Here is a 25,069-nt window from a genome sequence, read left to right as displayed (position 1 = left end):
AAAAATAATGTTATTACATTACCTGTGGAGAAACTCAGCGGGTGCAGCAGCATGATATTACATTACCTATTGGTTTCCCAGCTACACATGTGAATTTAAATCTTCCCACCTGTTCCCAGTGGGACAAATCTGCTGAAAGCAGATGAATTTGGCAAGTTTTATGAATGAGAAATATACAAATAATATCGCATTGTATCGTCACTTTGCTGCAAATCATGTTTTAAGAAATAATGCAGACCATCATATTCCTAAAGGCATAAATCTGATTCTCAAAATTGCAGTTTTTAGTGTTTCATGTCTAGAAGTAAACTGGCCTACCTCAAAACCATTTATTTTACCCCATGAAACTTTTACCCTAACGTTGTAAGCCAACAAAAACAAGTCAGCATTTCCCCAAGAATCACACAATTACCATTGTTTTATATAATCCCGTAATGGACACACCTTTGGTATTAAGTTCCATAACAAGTACAACACAATGCCAACTGGACTGTATGATTATTCAAACTAGCAATGTTTACTTGAATGCAGTGGGACTTTCCAAGTTCAATGGACACAAACTCATAAAAAGCTTGCTACATCTATACATAATGTGCAACACCATTATCAAAATATCACTTCATTGCATGCTAATGTTTGTCTAAGTATTTCTAATGGGCACAAACAATGTGCAAGGGAATTCAGTGACACAATTTAAAGACCTTAATGAAGTGATTATAGACCTTAATGAAGTGATTGTGATTCCAGAGATCTGGATAAGAAACACCTATCGAATTTCACCTAACCATTTGAGAATCATAAAAAAAAAAAATGAAAATCAATATAGACACACTGGATTGCTGTAGAACCCCAGCTTTATTACTAATGTAGATGCAAAACAAAGTGTGAGTCTTTGGCTCAAGAATCTTCGGCGAGGAGAGGCTACGATTTAGGAGGGGGGGGGGTGTGATGTCACTTGCAGCGCGTGTAAGAAGGGCGCAAAGAGCAGACCCATTGTGATGTCATCAGCGAAAGACAGTGGTTTTTAAATTCAACGTTTTTTCAGAAAAATTTTCAGTAATAACTCGAGAAATAAAGCCTGAAATTCTCAGATAAGGCGATTTTGGACCATGGGGAAAATCTCTACCGGAATAATTAAAATTTTTACTGTTACTACATTGTTTATTCGCAAAGATGTGACAACACACAAACAAATGAACACACACACACACACACAAACACATCCACATCCAAGATCAGAGTTTTATAAGTAGAGATGTAAAATTCTTAAGGGATTAGACAGGCTAGATGCAGGAAAACATTCCCCATGTTGGGGGAGTCCAGAACCAAAGGTCACAGTTTAAGAATAAGTAGTCGGCCATTTAGGACTGAGATAGGTCAAAATAAATTTTCACCCAGAAAATTGGGAATCTGTGGAATTCTCTGCCATATAAGGCAGTGGAGGCCAATTCACTGGATTTATTCAAGAGAGAGTTGGATATAGCTCTTAGGGCTAATTAAATCACCGGATATGGGGAGAAAGCAGAAACAGGGTACTGATTCTGGATGATCAGCCATGATCATATTGAATGAAAGTGCTGGCTCGAAAGGCTGAATGGCCTACTCCTACACCTATTTTCTGTTTCTAACCACAGATAATGCAATTTTGAGCAAAGAAAAAACAAAGTGCTGGAGAGGCAGCAGTAGAGTTGCTGCCTCACAGCGCCAGAGACCCAGGTTCAATCCTGACTACGGTTGCTGTCTGTACGGAGTTTGTACTTTCTCCCTGTGACCGCGTGTGTTTTGGGATCTCTGGTTTCCTCCCACACTCCAGGAAGACATACAGGTTTGTAGGCTAATTGGCTTGGTAAAAAAAAAAATTGTCGCTAGTGTGTATAGGATAGTGTTAAGGTGTAGGGATCACTGGCCGGCACGGTCTCAGTGGACCAAAGGGCCTGTTTCCGCGCTGTATCTCTAAACCTAAACTCAGCAGGTCACGCAGCGTCTGTGAAAGGAGCATCATTTCTGGTGGGATCCTTCTTCAAAAGAAGAGTCCCAACCCAAAACATCATCTGGCCATTTCCCTCCACGGTTGCTGCCTAAACCATTGAATTCCACAAACTGTATGTTTTTAGCTCTGTATTACTAACGCCTTCTCACAAAGAAAAATGTATTTATCTGGTTTAATCTTGTACTAAATTAGTTGATTTGTGTCAACTCTCTGGCCTGCCTGGCACCAATCACTAGAAGGGGACCTGGAATGGGCCCAAGGACACTGCCAGCCACTTGTGATAAAAAACAAAACAAAAGCACATTCCGACTAATAGATAAATATGACCAATTCTTAAGGAGTTGGTCTCCTTTCATCGACTTTTTGGAATCATGTGATGCAGCGGTGCCGTAAAGGTTGCTGATTTCAGTTCATGCCGCGGATAGATCTACATCTCCGAATAAAGATTTGAAAATTTCTCTTTTAAGGGGCCTTCTCTCCTATTTCTACTTTCCAATTTTTCTTTTTTTTATATACACACTTCACGTTTTTCTATTCTCTACCATCTATTTTTTCTCTTTTTCCCCTTTCCATTGTTTTCTTTTTCTTGTCTTGCTTACTTCCTTTTCAAAACATAAAACTAGAGGTTGTACATAGAATGGATTACGGTATGACATAGTTGGCACCTAAAATTAGGTTCCACTGTATTGTTTTGTACTGTATTAGCTTCTAATAAAATAAACAAAGAAAAAAAAAAAGCAGCACATTCTGGAGATGTAGCAATGTACATTAAAATCATCAGCACATGGTCTTACACCAAGTACCAGTGTAATGATCTCAGATCATGGAAAATCCTTGCATAGCACAATATGCTCACAGAAGAATGATGTCATTGTGTCAACCAGTCTAACATCATAAGTTATGAGAGTCTGATCAGCAATACTTCCACTATCAAGCATATTACACAGCTATTGTTACTGGGGGAAGGGTAGAGAGAAAATGAGCAATGGCGAAAATAAAAATATAGTTTTTACCTTCCTCTGGGCAACAGCAGCGTTTTGGGCAGCAAATACATCGAACATAGCAGCAGCAAAATTGTGGACAGCATTGGCAACAACAACAACTAAACAGTATGAACAATAGTAAAAAGCCCATGATAATCAATAGCACCGTCAGCCAATCTGGAAAAAAAAAGAGAAAAGATGGAACTAAGTCTATATTGCAGAAAAAAAAAAATCAATAATGGATTTTGCACTTTGGTTGTGTAAAGTAATCTCTTACGGACAGTACATCCCCTACAAAAAAAGGGTGCATTTACATATTTGCAAATAAAGCACAGTGCAAGTACACGTGAAGGACAGTAGTACAATCCTGATTAACTGAAATATAACTCAATAATCTCACACACGCACATTGTCAGAAATGGGCGGCTGTGGTGCAGCTAGTGGAGCAGCTGCCTTGCAGTTTCAAAGAAGTGGGTTTAATCCTGACCTCTGGTGCTGTCTGCGTGGAGCTTGCATGTTCTTCCTGAGACAGTGTGGGTCTCTGGCTGGTGCTCCAGTGTCCCCCCCCCCCCCCCCCCCCCCCCCGTGTGAAGGTGAGTTGATGGGAGAATTAAAAATAGGAATATTGTAGAATTGGTACACAAAAATGCTGGAGAAACTCAGCTGGTGCAGCAGCATCTATGGAGCGAAGGAAATAGGCAACGTTTCGGGTGTCTTCAGACAGATGGGGGGGGGGGATTGTAGAATTGGTAGATGGTTGGCAGAAACCCAGTAGGCCAAAGGGCCCATTTCCCTGTTGTATCCCTCTGAATAATGTGCATCCAACATTTTAGGAACCAAATGATACCAGTAAACGTGTAATTTTGTCCGACTCTTCTACTGATATCTGTCGTTCAATGATATTCAATGACATTCATTGATATCAATGTTCCCAGCAAGTACAAATATTAGAGCAACAGAGGGTTTAAAGCTTAAACAGCCACGCATTCAACCAATAATATCCTCTGGTGCCTGTTGTGCGAGGTTTGGTATAGCTATCAACAATGTCTAAGAAATGTTTCATGCTTTTACACATATATCATGTCATAAATGTCAAATGTTACCATATCAGGGAATCCGAGGATCAATTGAAGCAGTGAGAACAGGGTCTTTGGACCTGAGTGGACAGCACGTCTCAGGTAATCAAATCAGACAAGATAGTAAATAAGGAGACAAACTAAGGAGAAATTAAAGGGGTGAACTCAGAAAATCAAAAGAGAAATAAAAGGATACATGACCCAATTGAAAAAGGGGGGAAAAATAAGAATGGAAGACTTTTGGTAAAAAAAAAAAAAAGTTTCAAGTTTTACAAGTCACAATATTACAATTTTCAAACAGGTATGAGTTAGGCCAGTTACACCGAACCTATGATTGGGAGATGCAGGTAGATTTTGGAGGAAAGCTTGTTGTTCCGCAGGAAATAATTAGCACTAGTTTGAGGCCTGATATAGTGTTTATGGTCAGTTAATCAGAGGATAGTGTATTTAATGGAACTGACAGTGCCTTGGGAGAACTTAGTGGATGAGGCTGATGAGAGAAAAAGGCTTAGATATGTAGAGTAGGCAGCAGAAGTAGAGCAGCCAGGATGGAGAGCAAGAGTACGTCTGGTAGGGGTGGGTTGTAGACGTTTCATAGCGAGATCAACCATGTCGCTATTTGGAGAGCCAGGAATTTGTGGACAGAGTTTGCGTCAGGTTATAAAGCAGATGTCAGAAAAGAAATAGTGTCAGTTGGGGGCAGAAAGGAAACGTATGACATGCAGTATGTGTATTTCTTTGTAAGTGTTGTCTGTGTAAGTGTATTCTGCAACATTTGTGATGTTACAAGCTTAATGATGGGCTAGGATAAGTTGGAGATAGGATGCAGGTGTTTAGCATTTGTTAGAGTGAGCTCATTGTCTGCAGCTTCCTTATTTAGATACTGGCAGCATAGGTGGTGAGGGCACGTATTGATGGGGGTTGCTCTGGGGCGCCAGAACTAACTGTTGAGCCTTCCCGAGGTGAGACTAACTTAACGAAACACCAGTGAAAGGAGGTGCCCACTTGATAACCCAATTATATATTTGCATCCACGGGATTAGTTTAAAAAATAAGCTAGTTATTATTTTTTTTTAAATCTAGTATTTCTTAACCATGCTGACTTTTTCAAGTATTTACCAATTCAATTATTTATCATCCTGCTGACATACTTAAATTAAGTGTTTCAGATGTATAAAGGATAAGTTGGGCTTAACATATGTGGTATTGAAACAATCTAAAAACGTACGTAAAACAACAAGTCGAACTTCTTTGTCAGAGTCCCCGGTGGTATCGCCTGGTGCCTCCACAGTACAGAAATAAACACCGTGGTCCCACCACATCACTTCATTGATCCACAAATCAGCTCCTGTCAGGCAAGCATATACAGGTTAGCCACAATCAATATAGGATAACAAGCTAGTATCAAGCGCAATTGAATTCAGTATAGAGAAACAAGGAACTGCAGATGCTGATTTACAGAAGGATAAAAAAAATGCTGGAGTAACGCAGCAGGTCAGGCAGCATCCCTGGAGCACATGGAACGATGACGTTTCAGGTCAGGACCCTTCTTCAGATTGATTCTGTTGGAGCAGTGTGGGGGGTGGGAGAGGGGTAGCGCAGAGTCCAATGATGGGTTCCCCCCATCACTATCAATCTGAAGAAGAGTCCAAACCTGAAAATTCACCTATTCATAAAAATATTCTTCATACAAATATCTCCTTACAAATTGTCACTCAACATGCTAAAGCAGAAGACATTTATTCATCATCTAGTCTTGCTGCAGAGATTCTCTTAACTATAATTTAAAAATTACAACAATTTTTGTAGCGTTGCTCAAAGATAATCTTGCATCTTCAGTAAAGCTAGAATTTAGCTACAAATCTCCCCACCCCCCTCCTCTCCCATGTTCTCTAACTTAGTCAGATAAATCTATGTGTTTCCAAATTAGGATATTATGATCATTTAAAAGACTACATTCCCAGAAAGAATAATGTGGGCTGTAATTATTGTTGATGGGGAAATGGACACCTTTTTACAAAAATCATTGAAATTTAATTTACAGGTATGACATGCAATTAGGAAGGCAAATAGTATTTTGACCATTATTACAAGATAAACCAAGAATGGAGATCTCTTGCTCCAATTATATAGGGACCTGATGATCCAGCACCTGGAAAATCGTGCTTGGACCCACGATCCTAACAGGGAAAAGATATTCTTGTAATTGAGGGAGAATAGCAGATCCCCAAGACTGATTCCTGAAATGGTGGTTAAAACCTGCTATATTATTATTGTAAACATGTAATAAAAAGTAGCATTTTGTTAATATTGTGCACCAGATTGTTACTTGGTGGTAGAAAAAAGTAAAATATAAAACAGCATAAAAAGGTAACAACATCATACGGAATTAAAAGGCAATAGCCTCTGTAATTCATTATATCATTTTAAATCCAGTTTCTCTCCAGAAGAATTGAAACTCATGGGTGGAATGTTGGTAATAGATTGCCATTCCATTGGCTCTAATCATTTATATCAATGTGATGCTTACTGTTCTGAATGGTGATCTTCCTTTGTCTATATTCGTTGCCCAGTATTGCCTCATTCTGGCCTCGTTTCTGAACTACAATTCGTACCTGTCGCTGTTCATCTTGGCAGTCGTTGCTTGGATCTTGGCCCATACTCAACATAGCAATGTACGCTGCAAGAAGAAGAGATTTCACTTAAAGTTGAGTTGCCCATTTCATTTTATTTCTTCTCCCCTGTTCAAAAACCACAGGCATGCTAGTGGTGCTCTTTTTAGTATATCACTTGTTTGTTACAATGCTATGATGGCTAAGCCATAATTAATTAAAATATCCTGCAATCTGCTTATAAGCGAGTTCAGTATTCCGAAAAATGCAAGGAATCATGGGATTTGTAGGAAGGTCATTCGCTATGAAGAAAAAGCAAATGAAGCGCTGGTTGTATAAACTGTGAATAAATTCTTATCTTTATTCATAATTTATGTGTAAAAATATATTTAATCTGAGGAACATGGGTGCTAGGTAGTGGGAGATAGGGGTGTAACAGCGAGAGAGAGAGGGGGGGGGGCAGATGCGAGTGGGAGAGACGGGGGGGGGGGGGGGAGAGAGGGGAAACTGTACCAGCAGAGAGACATTCTCGGCAGCTGCACGCACGCAGACCCGCACCTAGGATCGAACTCGGGTCCCCGGCGCCGCAAGCGCTGCTGAACCGCCACTGTCCCTGCCCCGCCCCCTAGTGTCCCATCCCCGCCCACAGGGGCGGCAGGAAACGCCGGACCGACAGGACACCGGCTCACAGCCAGGGCGGAGTAGAAGCGTCAACTTCAGCTCAACTCCGCCTGCCCCGCTGGGACAACCGACAGCCCCGGACCGCCCAGAGCAGTGACGACCCACAGACAGCACGGAGAAAAAGAGCCAAATCCTGCCCAACCCCACTCCAACTCCCGAGGAACCCGCTCCCCGACGGGCTGGGGACTGCCATCTGCATCTTCCGCCTCACCCAGCGGCCACCAGCCAACCCCCCCCCCCCCCGGTGCTGGCGAAAGCTGAGCACCAGCCATCAACGGGGACATCTCCGTCAAGGTAAGAAAGAGATTGAAAAAAAGTTTCCCCCGACACCCTCCCCCACATAAAACAAACCAGATAACATCAACGCAAACTTTTAAAACACACGAAAAATAACGAAAAAGCCGAAAAGCCAGACAGACTGTTGGCGAGGCTGCCATCCCTGACAGATCCACCCGGTGGAGTTTCAAATGTCCTTTTCAAAATCAACCCACTGTGATCTGATAACTCCAATTGATCCTCATTCCCACCAATCTCCTGGATTTTTATTATCTACCTTTTAATACCCAATAACAATGAGATTCTATACTACCTTCTAATTATCATCACTTACCTTGGCTCTACAGATTTCTCTGGCAGCTTGTTCCTTATACACACACCATCTTCTGAATGAAGAATCTCACATCTTAAACTTATGACTTCTGGTTCTGAACTCCTCAGTGCTGAGAAATAGACTGTGATTTTATCTTAGGATTTTGTATAGCTTTATAAGGTCATCCCCCAGCCTCCTATATTCCAGGCTAAAAAGTTCCAGCCTCTCATTATAACTCAAGCCCTCAAGGGCTGGTACCATCCTGGTGAATCTTTTCTGTATTCTTTCCAGTTGAATGACATTCTTCCTATATCAGGGGGAGCAGAACTATATATCACACTCAAAATATGGCCACACCATATTTGCAGTTGCAGCATGATGTACTCAATACACTTACTGATTAAGAAAAATGTCGTTAAAATGCCTTTTTCACCAGCCAATCTACCTGTGTCGCCACTTTCTGGGAACCGTTAAACTGTACCCAGAGCTCATTGTTCTCCAACACTATCAAAGGACTCGACCACCTACTGCAAATCCTGCCCTCATTCGACATATCAAAATGTTCCACTTCACATTTGTCAGAGATAAAGTCCATCTGCTATTCCTTGGCCAACTTCCCTTGTTTCTCCTAGATGAGATTGTACTATTTATCTTGACAAGTAATATTAACATTTTCTATTATTTTAAAATCCCAGCTCCCATTTAATTTGCCCTCTAATGCAACATTGCTGAAAGCTTTCACTTAAAACCTCTGACCTTGCATTTGATACAATAACTGTTTAAATTGTTCCTAAGCAAATTTGATGAGCTGTTAAACTTCACAGCTTCTCGATATTGACACTTTCATTTATGCAAATCTGTAAAATTGTTTGCGTTTCAATTTTCACAAATCGAAGGATGTACAATGATCATCACTTCTGCTTTTGTAAGCACCATTAAGCCAACAATTTAGATATTTATGGATTCATTAAAATTCTTGAAAACAACCTGAAAATAAACTAATAGCAGCATTAAATGTCATGATCATCTAGAAAAATCTTTGAAGACGTTATTTATTTGGAAAATACTGGGCATGGAAAAATAAGTTTTGGATAGTCAGCCAGGGATCATCCAGTAATATAATTAAAAGAGTTCATTCACTTCCCCATTGGTGTTGAAATGAATGGCGATAATGAAGCACATGCCATTTGACCAACAATATAGCAAGTGTGGTAATATTCAAGGCAATCAGAAATGTATATATCAATTATAGAATTTTACTGGTGATTGTGCATTTTTATCGTACAATTTGCAATACGTTGAGTATACCCGGTCTTGTATTAAAAACCTGTGCGGACCAACTGGTAGGAATTTTTACAGACATTTTCAACCTCTCACTTCTGAGGTCTGAGGTCCCCACCTGCTTTAAAAGGGCATCAATTATACCGGTGCCCAAGAAGAGTAAGGTGACGTGCCTCAATGACTATCGACCAGTGGCACTAACGCCGGTGGTGATGAAGTGCTTTGAGAGGTTGATCATGGAGCAAATCAACTCCTACCTCGACAAAAACCTGGACCCACTGCAGTTCGCGTACCGCCACAACAGATCAACGGTGGATGCGATCTCGCTGGCCCTCCACTCCGCACTGGACCACTTGGACAACAAAAACTCATATGTCAGGCTGTTATTCATTGATTACAGCTCGGCATTTAACACAATCATCCCCTCCAAACTGGTTACCAAACTCGCAGAACTGGGTCTCTGCGCATCCCTCTGCAACTGGATCCTCGACTTCCTCATCCACAGACCACAGTCTGTTCGTATTGGTGGAAATGTGTCAGCCTCGATAACAATCAGCACGGGAGCACCTCAAGGCTGCGTGCTCAGCCCTCTGCTGTACTCACTCTATACCCATGACTGCGTAGCGAACCACAGTGCGAACTCCATCATCAAGTTCGCTGACGACACCACTATTGTGGGGCGTATCACTGATGGGGATGAGTCAGAATATAGAAGAGAGATCGAGCAACTGTCCATATGGTGCCAGCGCAATAACCTGGCCCTCAACACCAGCAAAACCAAGGAACTGATTGTGGACTTTGGAAGGAGTAGGAGGGGGACCCACAGCCCCATTTATATCATGAAAGGGTCAAGAACTTCAAATTCCTGGGCGTGCACATCTCTGAAGATCTTTCCTGGTCAGAGAACACTAACGCAATTATCAAAAAAGCTCATCAGTGCATCTACTTCCTGAGAAGATTACGGAGTTGGATTGTCAAGGAAGACTCTCTAACTTCTACAGGTGCACAGTCGAGAGCATACTGACCGGTTGCATCGTGGCTTGGTTCGGCAATTTGAGCGCCCTGGAGAGGAAAAGACTACAAAAAGTAGTAAACACTGCCCAGTCCATCAATCGGCTCTGACCTTCCTTCCATTGAGGGGATTTATCGCAGTCGCTGCCTCAAAAAGGCTGGCAGTATCATCAAAGACCCACACCATCCTGGCCACACACTCATCTCCCTGCTACCTTCAGGTAGAAGGTACAGGAGCCTGAAGACTGCAACAACCAGGTTCAGGAATAGCTACTTCCCCACAGCCATCAGGCTATTAAACCTGGCTCGGACAAAACTCTGATTATTAATAACCACTTTCTGTTATTTGCACTTTACCAGTTAATTTATTCATGTGTGTATATATTTATATCATGGTATATGGACACATTTATCTGTTTTGTAGTAAATGCCTACTATTTTCTGTGTGCTTAAGCAAAGCAAGAATTTCATTGTCCTATACAGGGACACACGACAATAAACTCACTTGAACTTGAACTTATTTGTTTGATCCATCCTTCCATTTAAACAACAAATCTGTATTGAGCCTATACCGTAACAAACCCTTTTGAAGATGGCCCACTTATTTTTTCTAGAGACAAACTCAGTATGATCATTAATTTTATATGATGTACAAAATTATATTAATTCATTGTTCTATTTCACTAAGGAGGCAATGTTTGAGATGATTACTCCATCAACCCTTTTAATTCTTGATTTTTCCTTTAAAAGATGCTTGCCCCGGGGGCAGCTTGGCAAAGTGAAAACAACGATTGAGATGTGTAGGAAGGAACTGCAGATGTTGGTTTAAACCAAAGATAGATACCAAATGCTGGAGTAACTCAAAGGGACAGGCAGCATCACTGGAAAGGAGGAATGGGTGACGTTTTGGGTCGAGACCCTTCATCAGACTGATCCCTGTCTGGTTGCCGCGAGCTAAAGTATGGTCACCACAGTTGCCACAATCAGGAGTTGCAACATAATTTCATTAATTCAGACACAAAGTGCTTGAGGAACTCGGCGGGTCAGGCAGCAGGTCTGGAAAGCATGGATAGGTGACTTGCTGAGTTACTCCAGTATTTGGTGTCTTTTGTTTCTAATTTTTACTAATACATTCTCTTTCAGAAGAGGTGAACATGTAGAAGTAATGTGGCTAAAATGTTTAAATACAAATGTAAAACTTGGCAAAAATCACTTCAAATTACTTTTGAAAGGGCGTTATGGTGGCGTAGCGGTAGAGTTGTAGAGTTGTAACGGTAGAGTTACAGCTCCAGAGACCCGGGTTCAATACTGACTACCGGTGCTGTTGGTACGGAGTTTGTACGTTCTACCCATGACATGCGTGGGTTTTCTCTGAGATCTTCGGTTTCCTCCCACACTCCACATACAGGTTTGTAGGTTAATTGGCTTGGTAAATGTAAATGTAAAATTGTCCCTAGTGGGTGTAGGGTATAAGGTAATTGTCCCTATTGGGTGTAGGGATCACTAGTCAGTGCGGACTTGGTGGGCCTGTTTCCGCACTGTATCATTAAACTAAACTTTTGACAATGTACTCACTATGTAAACCAAATTGACAATCAACTCACACATAGTAAATCCAAAATGACCTTTGCTGGTTACACAGAAAAGCTGGAGAAACTCAGCGGGTGCAGCAGCATCTATGGAGCGAAGGAAATAGGCAACGTTTCGGGCCGAAACCCTTCTTCAGACTGATCGGGGGTGGGGGTGGGTGGGGACAAGAAAGGGAAAAGGAGGAGTAGCCAGAAGGCTGGAGGGTGGGAGGAGACAGCAGGGGAGTTGAGGAAGGGGAGGAGACAGCAAGGACTAACAGAATTGGGAGAATTCGATGTTCATGCCCCGGGGGTGTAGAGTCCCCAAACGGAATATGAGGTGCTGTTCCTCCAATTTCCGGTGCTGCTCGCTGTGGCCATGGAGGAGACCCAGGACAGAGAGGTCGGAGGCGGAGTGGGAGGGGGAGTTGAAGTGCTGAGCCACCGGGAGGTCAGCTTGGTTATTGCGGACCGAGCGGAGGTGTTCGGCGAAACGATCGCCCAACCTCCGCTTGGTCTCACCGATATAGATCTGCTGGCATCTAGAGCAGCGGACGCAATAGATGAGGTTGGAAGAGATGCAGGTAAACCTCTGTCGCACCTGGACCTTTGCTGGTGTTGGATTGAAGTAGGCTTGTTGAACAGGTGAATGAGATTTGTCTAACTTTCCTCAAAATGCACTTTCTGTAATTTAATATTTACATAGATCATTAAAGGATAGCATTTCAGCAATGAAGAACTCCCTCAAGTACTGCGATGAGTGACTGTTTGAAATTCAAGCCCAAATCTTGCAATGCTGCCAACTAAAGTAGCTAAAAGAAGAGGAAAACAGAACCCTGTTTAATACTAGGCGTATTGTAGTTATAAGGTAATGTTGACTCCCCAATATTCAGACCAGGATATCATATCTATTATCAATAACTCCACTTGCTGGGGAAAAAATCATAAATGATCATGTACTAAATACTCTTGGCAAAAGCCTTATTTTAAATATACAATTAGACACAAAAACAGGATATGTTACTGGAGCTCGTCAAGTTCAGATGTGCATGACAGTTCCATGCAAATCTAATGTCCATCCATTTTCTAACCACACGTAGATGGTACAACAGCACTGGAATTAGGTGCCAGTGGATCGAGTCTCAGCCTCTATTGCTGGACTCGACACCAAGTTTCAAACCATGTGCATCCAGCCTCTCACAGACCTACTGTAGGAAGGTGGTTCAGACTAAGGTTTGTGTTTATTTTTCTTAATTGAGTGTGGTGGCCAGATCAAGCACTGAGTCGTTGTTTATACATCTACTGAGTATTAAATGTGCCTCTTTTTATTATTAATCTACAAAATTTAAAAGCTCATTTTAAATGCAAACTAAGCAAACTTTTAATGGAAAAAAGTTATTTGTTTCTTTGATGCACGATGTTAGCAGTTAGACAAATAGAGAATAAGAGCAGAGTAAGTGGAAATAACACAATTCTCTTAATTATGTGATTTCCTCTGCCTCTGCTCTTATATGTTGTATTCTCATGTGTTCACATCAGAGGGTGCTGTTGCACCATTAAACAAATCTGTGTCACACATATGACGCAATGGTTTGTTATTATTCAAATAGAAACTGGTTTCATCGACTTCGAAACTGTACAAGGAGAATAAATGATGCAATAAAACAGCAGATAACATTTGAACAAATTAAAAATAGAATTGCACCAATGTTTAGAGTAGTGGCACATACTGAAGCTCTGACAGAAGATTGGCCAAGTGTTACAGCATAGGATGAGAAGATAAACATTCAGCCCGTTTAACTCTTCCCTTCCCTGAATAAAGTCTAACGAACGTATACATGAAAAAATTGTTGTATGCTGCAAAATGATATCATGAACCCATGATTTAAGTCTTCTGTGGAGAGATGTCTTGCATTGATCTTTGCAGCTGGACATTGAATTTGGATCCGCCGCTGCCGTAACAAGTGGCTCAACGTATGGAATAGATGCGGCCTGCTATAGCACAGGATGGTGGAGCAATGGTAGAGGACCAACCCATTGCCTGGCTAGGACGACCTCTACAACACCAACCCAGTGTGGCCAGGACAATGGACCTTTATGGCTATGTTAAGACTAAAGGTTTTTATAATTTTGGACTTGATGGGTACAAGATGATGCCTAAAACATGGCCACTCTTGCGTACTGCCTCAGTGTGGTCTTCTATCGGACACTCTTATACTTGGTAAGATTGTGCCTAATATATAGGATTGTCACTGAACAGTATGCAAAAATAAAGAAGAATTTCACTATACTTGGGTACACATGACGATAAAGTGCTGTTGAACCATTGATGTGTGTAGAGTCAGCATTGATTAACAGGGCTTGTTTAAAATATTGGACAAAATTGATTTGAAAATACCATACCCAGTTTTCAAATTCATTAAGTTTAAGTCTGCCAGAGATTATCCTCTGATTACACAAATGCAATGATGGAAAAATAAATAGGGAATTTCAAAGTCATACTTACATGAGGAATAGTATTCAAATATGGGGTCTTTGCAAAATGACTTGAAACGCCAGGTGACAACTACATCCTGAAGTTGCGAGGAAGTTGAATAATCACATCTTAGTGCGATGGAAGAAAAAAGTGTAGTCGTACGTTGGGTTTCTGGTACACTCACCAACAAAGCAAAGCATGCTGCAAGATAAAATGGTCACAGGTGGTCAACAGAAAGTTCATGGAAATTAAAATATTACAATGCAATTAATATGGTTTCAACTGAGGTGCATTAAATTCATACAATGGACCACAGAAACATAATTTTATATTGCCACTCCATGCCCATGTTAATTCATGACAGTATTAGTATATTAAATATTAACTTCATATGACGTAGCAATGTACAAGGTCCTTCTGCCTTGATAAATACTTCAGAAAGAAAGACCTTAGATATTTTGTGCTGTTAAATAGAAATCCCCATGACTGAGATAGGCTGTAATGACCGGATTTTCAATGCTTTGGACCCTGCTTTGAAAAAATCATTCCAGGTCAGAGTGAACTGATGAGTTGGTGTCACAAGTACAAATTCCCTAATGCCAACTGCGAAATGTAAATTCAGATAATTAACCGAACAGAAAAGCATGCATCAATAATGATAACCAGTTTGTTGTAAATATCCATATGGTTCATTAATATCGTTTCGAAAATGAAACTGCTCACTCTGCTGAATTGATTCCGCAAGCCAGTTAATTAACAGCCAGTTTGAGTTGAGCAATAAATGCAACAGAACCTTTATCTGGTAAGATAAAAAGTAATGGAGTAGCAAAATGTCTTGGAGTTTCACGGGTATCAGTTCAGTGATTAAACTAAGAATTTAAGAACTCCGGTTCTTCTAGATAAAAAATAGTGTCAAGTATATAGTATAGAAAAATGGTCAATTTTGACTGACACAGATATGGTAATTGTGAATTGAGAGATTGGACAATATATGTTCTGGATTCATCCCTGAAATGAAAAAGAAATCACGTTAAAATGATCTACTATCATTACATACTCATTTCCAATTTATTCTCTGGGTGGGGTAAAGCTGGGTTTTATTGCCCATTCCTAAATATCTCAGAAATGAATGGTTTGCTGGCAACCTGAAAACCCACCGAGACAAGATCAGAAAAGGACAACAGCTCTGTTCCCCTAAAAGGTCAGCAATAGAGCTATACTTTTACTAATATTTACTCAGTTACCATTTATTTCAGATTTATTTGATTAAAAATGCTTAAATTCCCCAGCACTCATCGTGGTATTTAAACATGTCACCAGATCATTAATTTGAATTATTAATTCAGTAACACAACCACAATGCAACCAACCCCTTGTGAACTGCAGACGCTGGTTTACACTGAAGATAGACACAAAATGCTGGAGGTGCTTAATGGGACAGGCAGCATCCCTGGGTGATGTTTCGGGTTGAGACCTTTTTTCAGACTTTTAGATACAATTGTTAATGTTTACATACAGATTATATAATTATAAATGTTAATTATGTATAACAATTCAGATACTAAGAAAAGTGTCAGCAGTCAATTTTAGACATCCATAGAACTCAAAAAACAGATTGGAATGTGAAGCAGCAATTAAGAGATAGGTACTCAGTAAATAAGTTGTCTGACAGATATAATTTAAAATGTTGATTCAATAGTCTTTGTAAACTACAGTATAAAATTGATTGTCTTCTTTCTATAAACGGGCAAATAAAAACACAAAAACATGAACAAACACTAAATTTCTAGACATAGTTCACAAAGCTCAAACAACATTTAATCTAAGGTAAAGTTTAGACTTCCTGTGGTCAGATTATAAGAATCTTTTGATTCCCTTACAACTTCTTAACAAGGTTTATTTAACAAGCGGTTATGTTAGATTATTTAATCTCTTCACTGTATAAAGTGCAAACAAAGGCCTTCAGCATATCAACATGTGAAAGAAAACCAAATGGCACTAGTTTATGGAGATGATCACTGACTGCTTTCCTTTATATTCACCAACAAGGTAATCATTCTGTGAAAAGTCTTAGAAACATGGAAATTAGGTGCAGGAGTAGGCCATTCGGCCCTTTGAGCCTGCACCGCCATTCAATATGATCATGGCTGATCATCCAACTCAGTATCCCGTACCTGCTTTCTCTCCATACCCTCTGATCCCCTTAGCCACAAGGGCCACATCTAACTCCCTCTTAAATATAGCCAATGAACTGGCCTCGACTACCCTCTGCGACAGAGAGTTCCAGAGATTCACCACTCTCTGTGTGAAAAAAGTTCTTCTCATCTCGGTTTTAAAGGATTTCCCCCTTATCCTTAAGCTGTGACCCCTTGTCCTGGACTTCCCCAACATCGGGAGCAATCTTCCTGCATCTAGCCTGTCCAACCCCTTAAGAATTTTGTAAGTTTCTATAAGATCCCCTCTCAATCTCCTAAATTCTAGAGAGTATAAACCAAGTCTATCCAGTCTTTCTTCATAAGACAGTCCTGACCCATCCCAGGAATCAGTCTGGTGAACCTTCTCTGCACTCCCTCTATGGCAATAATGTCCTTCCTCAGATTTGGAGACCAAAACTGTACGCAATACTCCAGGTGTGGTCACACCAAGACCCTGTACAACTGCAGTAGAAACCTCCCTGCTCCTATAAGTCTTGAACTAATATATTTTAGAAAATACAAAGGGCATAGTGGGAAAATGCACATTCTCCATGAGGAAGAACATAATGCAACAAATTAACAATGTACAAAACTTAATTAGAAATGGATGAGGTTATGAGGTTTTATAGGCTATTTTCCAACCACTCCATTCATTGAAAGCTACACTGGAAAGAGTACAGATCAAAAATACCAAAATGTATCAAGGCTGAGATTCTATAAAAAACAATCATTCAAGCAGGAGAAAGTAAACATTAAAGAGCAGAATTGGGAATATCTTGAGTTGATGGGATTGGTTGCGATTAACATCGCAACCAATTAGTGCGAAAGAGGTGGATGAAAAGATCTGTTTCCATGCTCAATGAACCATAATTATTTGAAAAGGGAAATATTCAAAGTTATCAAGAGCCCTGATAGTAATTTGTGGCACAAGTTCAATATGATGAACAATAGCGCAAGCTCTCGACTGTCACTTCCATTTAAAATGGTCATCCAAACGGGTATGTGTAGCCAAATTAGGATGGAATTTTGGGAGCACAATATTCCCCAGTTGTCAAGTCCATTGGGTTGAGTTGGGACACCAAGGACAAAGGATAATGGACATTTATTGTCACACACACACACCAATTGGTGTAGTGAAATTTGAGTTGCCATTTACGGCACACAAATAAAAATAAAACACAACATTAAAGAATTTAACATTGAACATAAAAACATCCCCCCACAATGATTCCCACTGTGAAGGAAGGCAACAAAGTCCAGTCCTCTTCCTCTTGTTCACCCATGGTCGAGCCTATTGAGGCCTCCGCTCTCACCGCGATAGTGGCCCGATGTTACAGGCCCTCTCGCCGGTTGATGGAGCTCCGGCGTCGGGAGAACACTCTCAGCCACTCCCTCCCCGGAGACCGCGGCTCCCGAAGTCCACAGGCTGCGCTGGTCGGGGCTCCAACACTGGTGATCTCGGCTCCCCAGACTCCTCGGTGTTTAAACCCAGCGCCGCCCGCAGCTGGACGCTCCGCAACCACAGCTCCATGATGTAGAAGTCGGCGGTCTCAGCACTCTGGAGCTTACCACACGGCAACCCGGGTAAGGCATCGCCCACCCTGCAATGGTGCTTCAGCGCCGTGCCGAAGCTGAGGTTCTGGCCGGTCCCGGCAGGAAACGCTGCTCCAGTCCCGTTGGTAGGCCGCGAGGAAGGGGCAAAGATGCGGCTCGGAGGAAAGCCGCATCTCTGACCAGGTAGGGACTGAGAACTACAGTTTCTCCCCCCCCCCACCCCACCCACGGAACTCGACCTAGACCATAAAAAAAACAAAAACTGCAAACAACACCATACTCGACTTCCTCCCTGTGCAAATAAACACCCCACAGGACAAATAAAGCCAAACATTATCTGGTAACCTTAGAACCTGCCAGAGAATCTTTGATTCCCAGACCCAGGTAACAAGGTGTATTTTACAAGCGTTGGTTTTCCAACACACTAAAGTGTAAAAAAGGGCGAAAGGACAAATAACTGCAGGCAGGAAAGCCATACTCGACGGCGCCCCCACTTACATGAGTGCAATGTTTAAGTCACCAAGGGTACCATTCTCTCTGCTGCCCCTGTTGGAGGGAGGGGGAGGGACTATAAAACCTGGAAGTGGCGTGCCTCACTCACTCTCTGCAAGATGGATGAAACCAAGAGTCACGTCTCTCTGAATAACACTGAACAAATGTTTACACAACTGTGAGTACCCTTAATGTGGTTTGAAAATGAAAATATGGTTTGTTTGAAGTAAAAAGGCACTGCCTGCAAATGGTTGTTTGGATGCTTTGGCTTGAAGTTGAAAGGCACTACTTACTGCAAATGGTGGCATGAAGTTGAAAGTCACTACTTACTGCAAATGATGGCTTGGGTGATTTGCTTGAAGTTGAAAGGCACTACTTACTGCAAATGGCAGCTTGGGTGCTTTGGCTTGAAGTTAAAAGGCACTACTGCAAATGCATTTACTTCCTGTTTGCACTGTATATTGATTTTAGATAAAATGCTACACTTACAGCTGTGATTTATGGCCATCTTAGCCCCCCCCCCCCCCTCTGCTGAGCAGGTGCAGAGAATTCTTCCCATCAATGAAAAATAAGTGTTATTAGCGTTTTAAAATGTTGAGAATCTCTCCTGTCAATCACGCCCTGAAAGCCCCACCTTTTCCAGTGGGAGGGGTTATAAAACCCAGAAGTGTGGGTGTGGCTCAGTCTCTGAATGATGGGGGAGGGAGAGGTCATGACTCTATCTGAGCTGTGAATCAACTGAACACACTGAATGTCTACTGAACTGTGAGGTTGGTGTTTTGTGTGGTTTTATGGTGGTTTCACCCTGCATGAAATGGTATGAAGCTGCATTTGAATTTGGTGGCCTTGGACCCTGCTTGAAGTGGAATAAAACTGCACTGAATTTGGTGGCCTTGCACCCTGCTGAAAGTGGTAAGAAACTGCACTTGAATTTGGTGGCCTTGAACCCTGCTTGAAATGATAGGAACATGGATTTGAATTTGGTGGACTTGCACCCTGCTTGAAATGGAATTTCAAGGAATAGTCATGAGTCAACTGCCAGCCCACCAGCCATGGGTGAGCTACCAGCAGATCAGGCTTGAGGGAATGAGCTGCCACCCCAAGAACCTATGCGAGCACTCCAGAAAGCCCCCCCACTGGCCACTAATATTGGAATTGGTGGAGAGGTGGAATATTGCGTCGGGGGAACCAGCCCTCCCGTGTGAACATGGGACCCAACGGGTCCCACTTAGTCTAGTATAGTTATATATTCATATATGAATACACACTGGTTTGTTTCCTCCTTTATAACATTGTTTACAGAGTACATATTGTGTTGTGCTGCTGCAAGTAAAGATTTCATTGTTCTAACTGGGACGTGAGAGAATAAAACACTCTTGACTTACTCCGCTAATGTGTGGAATGGAACTAGTGTAAGGGTGATCGGTGGTCAGCGTGGACTTGGTGGGTTGAAGGGCATGTTTCCACACTGTATCTTTAAATTAAATTAAAAACACTATAACCAGAGGGAGTCTAAAGAAGAATCTCTACCCGAAACGTCACCCAATTTTTTTCTATCCAGAGTTGCTGGCTGCTCCATGGAGTTCCCTTGCACAATTAAAGCATGGAATAGTCTTCACCCTACCATAGTTACCCAACCAAATGCAACTAAATTTAAGGTACCTCTTTTTTCCCCCAAGAACCCTCTTTTGCTTAAGTCCAAGTCAAGAGTCAAGAGGGTATTGTCATGTGTCCCAGATAGGACAATGAAATTCTTGCTTGCAGGTGCAGTAGCATCTATGGAGTGAAGGAAATGGGTAACGTTTTGGGCCGAAACCCTTCTTCAGACCAATGCAAGGTTGGGTGGCGGGAAGAAGAAAGGAAGAGGAAGAGCCAGAGGGCTGAGGGAGAGCTGAGAAGGCGGGGGGGCGAGACAGCAAGGGCTACCGGAAATTGGAGGTCAATGTTCAGACTACCCAAGCGGAATATGAGGTGCTGCTCCTCCAGTTGCAAAATGCAATAGGCTGTAATTGTTCAGCCCTCCACCACCTCCAGTTTAAATTCCATTTAGAATATTTATGGAGGACCAGGAAACCAGAAGCAAGAGTTACGCCAGATCCAGGGTCAGGGGGTGATTCTGCGTTGGTTTTCAGCAGTCGTGGTGAGGCGGCGACCGGACAGCAATGGCGGCCAGATCTCCCACAATTTAAAGCAAGGGAGAAAGTGCCCAGTGCCGACCAGTTGGCGTGACAGTGCACATGCGTAGAGCGGCCGATGGATGTGTTGGTCGTGGAAGTGCGCATGTGCAGGGGGGAGGACGTGCTGGCCGTAGCAGTGCACATGTGCAAGGCGGCCGGTCGTGCTGGCGGATGAGGAATGAGCGGAGACCCGGCAGCCCGGACACAGATGATGGGCGGAGGCAGAGATTGACAGAGATAGAGAGGGGGGCCCGCTCAGAGTTGAACGGCAGATGTCCACTCTTGGCCGGATGACCCCTAGATTTCAAGGCCCAAGGCTTGAGCCTATGAAGCCTAGTGGTAAATCCGGCTCCGAGGCCCCCATAGATCTCAAGGCCCTAAGCTTAAGCTTGTCAACCTTATACGTAAACCCGGCCCCGACTTTCAGCAGCTGGCAGGAGAGAATTCCATATCTATTGTAATGCTATCTCTTCTCATTCTTCCTGCAAGGGGTTAATACTACATCACAGAGAAAAACACCAACCTGACTTGTTGAACTGGTTTCTGTGTTACTACATTCTTCTTTATTCCGTAAAGTGCACTTTGATGACACATCTTACCACAAATAGAAAGGTTATTCCCCGAAAAGGGGATATGTAGCCATATCCCCTGTTCAAGGGTACGTTTAAAAAAAAATGGAACTATGTAATTTCAGGTCAGTGACTTTAAGGGATACAAATGTTAATCACTTTCAGAACAGTAAATGCTTTAAATTTAAGAACCACAATTGATATCTAATCCATTGCCATTAAAGGGTTAACAGAAACTGTGTTTCATTTGCAACTCGAACACAGTAGAGCGAAACAATCTGTTATTGCACAACACATCCAATAACTGCACGCTACCTTTGCTACAAATGCTTATTCTACACCAACTAGTTAACAATTGCCTGCAATAAATATTATGTTATTGAAGTTGGATCACAATCACAATCTTCCAATCATAATTTCCATGAGGCTATATATGAATTGTACAGAAAATTCAAATAATAATAATAATGTTTATTTATATAGCACTTTTCAACAAAACCAGTATTTGAACCAAAGTGCTTTACAGAGATTGATTAAATTAATTGAACAGATCATAAATATCTCATTTAATTTAATAAAGGAGTGTATTATAACCAATAAATTAATATAAGAAAATACAGAAATGACAAAATAAAAATCACATTATATTTGAAAAATTTGAAGTGATAGCAAGAATAATATAAAAGGCAAACAAGAGATCAGGGATCTACTCTGGCAAGTCCTTGTTCAGTAATCCTTCTTAAACATAAAAAGTATTTACAGATAGTTTAAATATTCTAATATACTGTGGTTAGGATCATTTCAGACAGGGTTCTGAAGCAATTCATTATCCAGAGTTGGGGATGGCAAAGATACCAATGCTCCCAGTTCTCAGTGTTTGTTAGCAATACCCAGCCTGGAAAACATATTTCCAGTAAAGTTAGGATCAAGCTTCTTATTTGAAAGGTTGACAGTTAATTTGCTGATTTTAATATTTCGCACCGAAGATTCATCACAAAAGAAATACTATTACAAAGTCTTTGGAGTAAAAAGATTTGGTGCAGAAAAATCAAAAGTGAATTAATGTTCTTATGGAAATATAGTTTCGATAAATGACAAAGGCATACATCGATTATAACATTGTGGTTTTACGTAAATGCACTATTTAACAATATAGTTATTGAGCAGGGATTGTTTGTTCCACATCTTATTCGTTATTTTTTAAAGGTTTAAAACCCATAAAAAGGTCACCATGTTTTGAATGGCAAGCAAAGCATAATGGTAATTAATTTTTAATGATAAGCAGTCAACTTTTATTATACATCTTTAAATTATGCCAATGTACCAGGAAGCACAGAACTTATAATTACATGCAAAGAAGACATGAAACAAGATGAATTCCGCCAAAAGGAGCAGCCTCCCAGTATCCACTTTGTCAAGACCCCCACATCATTTACATGCTTAATCAGATCTACTTTCAACCTTCTCGTTTCCAGTTTAGTTTATTATTATTGTCACGTATATCGAGGTTCAGTGAAAATCTTTTTGTTGCGTGTATCCAGTCACAGAAAAGACTACACGATTACAATGAAGTCATTCACAGTACAGATTTATTGCAAGATAAAGTTTGATTAACGATAGTTCAAAGGTGGCCAATGAGGCAGATCGGAGCGTAGGAAAGAACTGCAGATGCTGATTTAAATCAAAGGTAGACATAAAATGCTGGAGTAACTCAGCGGATCAGGCAGCATCTCTGGAGAGCAGTAGACAGGAGGTCAGGACCACACTCTAGCTGGTGAGAGGGTGGTTCAGTTGCCCGATAATAACCGAGAAGAAACTGTTCCTGAATCTAGAAGTATGGATTACCAAACTTCTGTACCTCTTTCCTGATGGGAAAGGGAAGAGGGAGTGGCCAGGGTGAGACTGGTCTTTGATTATGCCTGTGGCCTTGCCGAGTCAATGGAAGGGAACACTAACTTTCTCTCCCATTCCCACACTGACCTTTCTGTCCTGGGCCTACTCCATTGTCAAGAGTGAGGCCCAGCTCAAATTGGAAGAACAGGACCTCGTATTTCTCTTGGGCAGCTTACAACCCAGCAATATGAATATTGACTTCTGTAAATTCAAGTAAACCTTACTTTCTCTCTCTCCATCCCTCCCCCTTCCCAGTTCTCCGACCCAGTCTGACTGTCCAATTACATTTTATCTGTGTGCTTTATTACCTTCTCCTAGCTAACAATGATTTATTCTACATTTTCCTTGATCTCCACCCCCCTTTGATGTCTCGTTCTCACACCTTACACTTCCTTCTCTGTATATCCCCCTTCATGTTCCCCCTCACCTGACTCGGTCTGAAGAAGGGTCTTGACCCAAAAGGTCACCCATTCCTTCTCTCCAGAGATGCTGCCTGTCCTGCTGAGTTACTCCAACATTTTATGTCTATCAATGGAAGGGAGGTTGGTTTGCATGATGATCTTGCCTACATCCACTACTCCCTGCAATTTCTTGCAGTCTTGGGTGGAGCTGAACCCAAACCAGGCAGTGATGCATCCCGATAAAATGCTTTCTATGACGCATCTGTAGAGGTTAGTGAGGGTTGTTGAGGCATTGATGTTTCTTCTTAGTCATTGAAAGCAGTCCTAGCCTCTTCAATTTATCATTGTACTATGGTCTGTCATCTTAGCAACTGATCACAGAACTCTCCCCTGGATCTTCTCCAGTGCCTCCAGACCCTTCCAGTAATAAGGCAAACATAATTGAACACAATACTCCAGCTGAGGATGGAGCAATATTTTAAACAATTAACACATTATTGGATATGGGAAGAAATGGAGAATCTGGGGAAAACCCATGTGATCACAGGGAGCCAATGTATACTTCACCCAGATAGCACCAGAGGTCTATGTCAAGCCCAGGTTGCTGAAGTTGCGAAAGAGTTGCGCTAACTGCGGTACCATTTCAGTGACGCTTTTGTCCCTCCCCCTGAAAAGCAATGACCCAAATAAAATTCATCTTTTCTCCGAGGTGCAGTATATCACATTTGACTCCTTAAATCCTTTGCAGTCTTACAGAGTCAACCAGGGTATCCTAATAATGTCGTCCCACAAGTGTTTCCCTGACTGCTACTATGCAAACTTGATGCTGCTTTAGCCTTTCAAGTACCTGCATCAATGGCTTTCCTTCCAACCTGTAAACATTTAAAGTTTTTAAGTATGCTACCAGACTATTCATGTAGGAAGGAACTGCAGATGCTGGTTTAAACCAAAGGTATGCACAAAAAGCTGGTGTAACTCAGCGGGACAGGCAGCATCTCTGGAGAGAAGGAATGGGAGAATGAAGAAGGGTCTTGACCCGAAATGTCACCCATTCTTTCTCCTCAGAGATGCTGCCTGTCCCCGCTGAGTTACTCCAGCTTTTTATGTCTATCTACCAGACTATTCTACAGGCTGTTGACCCACTGCACTATTTGGTGACATAGGATCGATCTTCTTCCAGCTCCAAGGTTCTAGGTTCAAGTCCCTTTGGAGAGACACAAACATTACAATCAAATCTTAACACTACATCCAGTACTGAGGGAATAGTGTGTCGTCAGAAGTACTACCTATCAGATTAGATAAGAAACCAAAATATTAAAAATGATGTAGCAAACCATTCATACTTTTTCAGAGGTTGAGAGTATCGTGATTTCTATTTCCTTAATCAAAATTGGTGAAGAAATTTGTGTGATCATTTATACATTTGCTATTACTGAGTGCCAGATTCTATTTTTTGTAACATGGCCAAACTCTATTCAATCTCAGCTCACGTTATGTTGAAACTCTCCCACTTATGTAATT

General features: G+C 41.5%; 1 protein-coding gene across 2 annotated transcripts in view; it reads right to left on the bottom strand.

Moving 5' to 3' along the window:
- LOC129713186 (immunoglobulin-like domain-containing receptor 1) overlaps window positions 1-25,069 on the bottom strand; it is a 37,151-nt gene that overhangs the window by 4,083 nt on the left and 7,999 nt on the right. For both annotated transcript variants that reach the window (XM_055662031.1, XM_055662030.1), the window contains exons 2-5: window positions 14,298-14,468; window positions 6,580-6,729; window positions 5,278-5,397; window positions 3,004-3,150 (exon numbers count right to left, since the gene is read on the bottom strand). In XM_055662031.1, the coding sequence (XP_055518006.1) occupies window positions 3,004-3,150; window positions 5,278-5,397; window positions 6,580-6,729; window positions 14,298-14,468 (588 nt within the window). The remainder of the gene's footprint in view (window positions 1-3,003; window positions 3,151-5,277; window positions 5,398-6,579; window positions 6,730-14,297; window positions 14,469-25,069) is intronic.

The sequence above is a fragment of the Leucoraja erinacea genome, chromosome 35, assembly GCF_028641065.1.
Source record: "Leucoraja erinacea ecotype New England chromosome 35, Leri_hhj_1, whole genome shotgun sequence".
In the NCBI taxonomy this organism is placed as follows: Eukaryota; Metazoa; Chordata; class Chondrichthyes; order Rajiformes; family Rajidae; genus Leucoraja; species Leucoraja erinaceus.
This window is presented reverse-complemented; position numbering and strand designations above follow the sequence as displayed.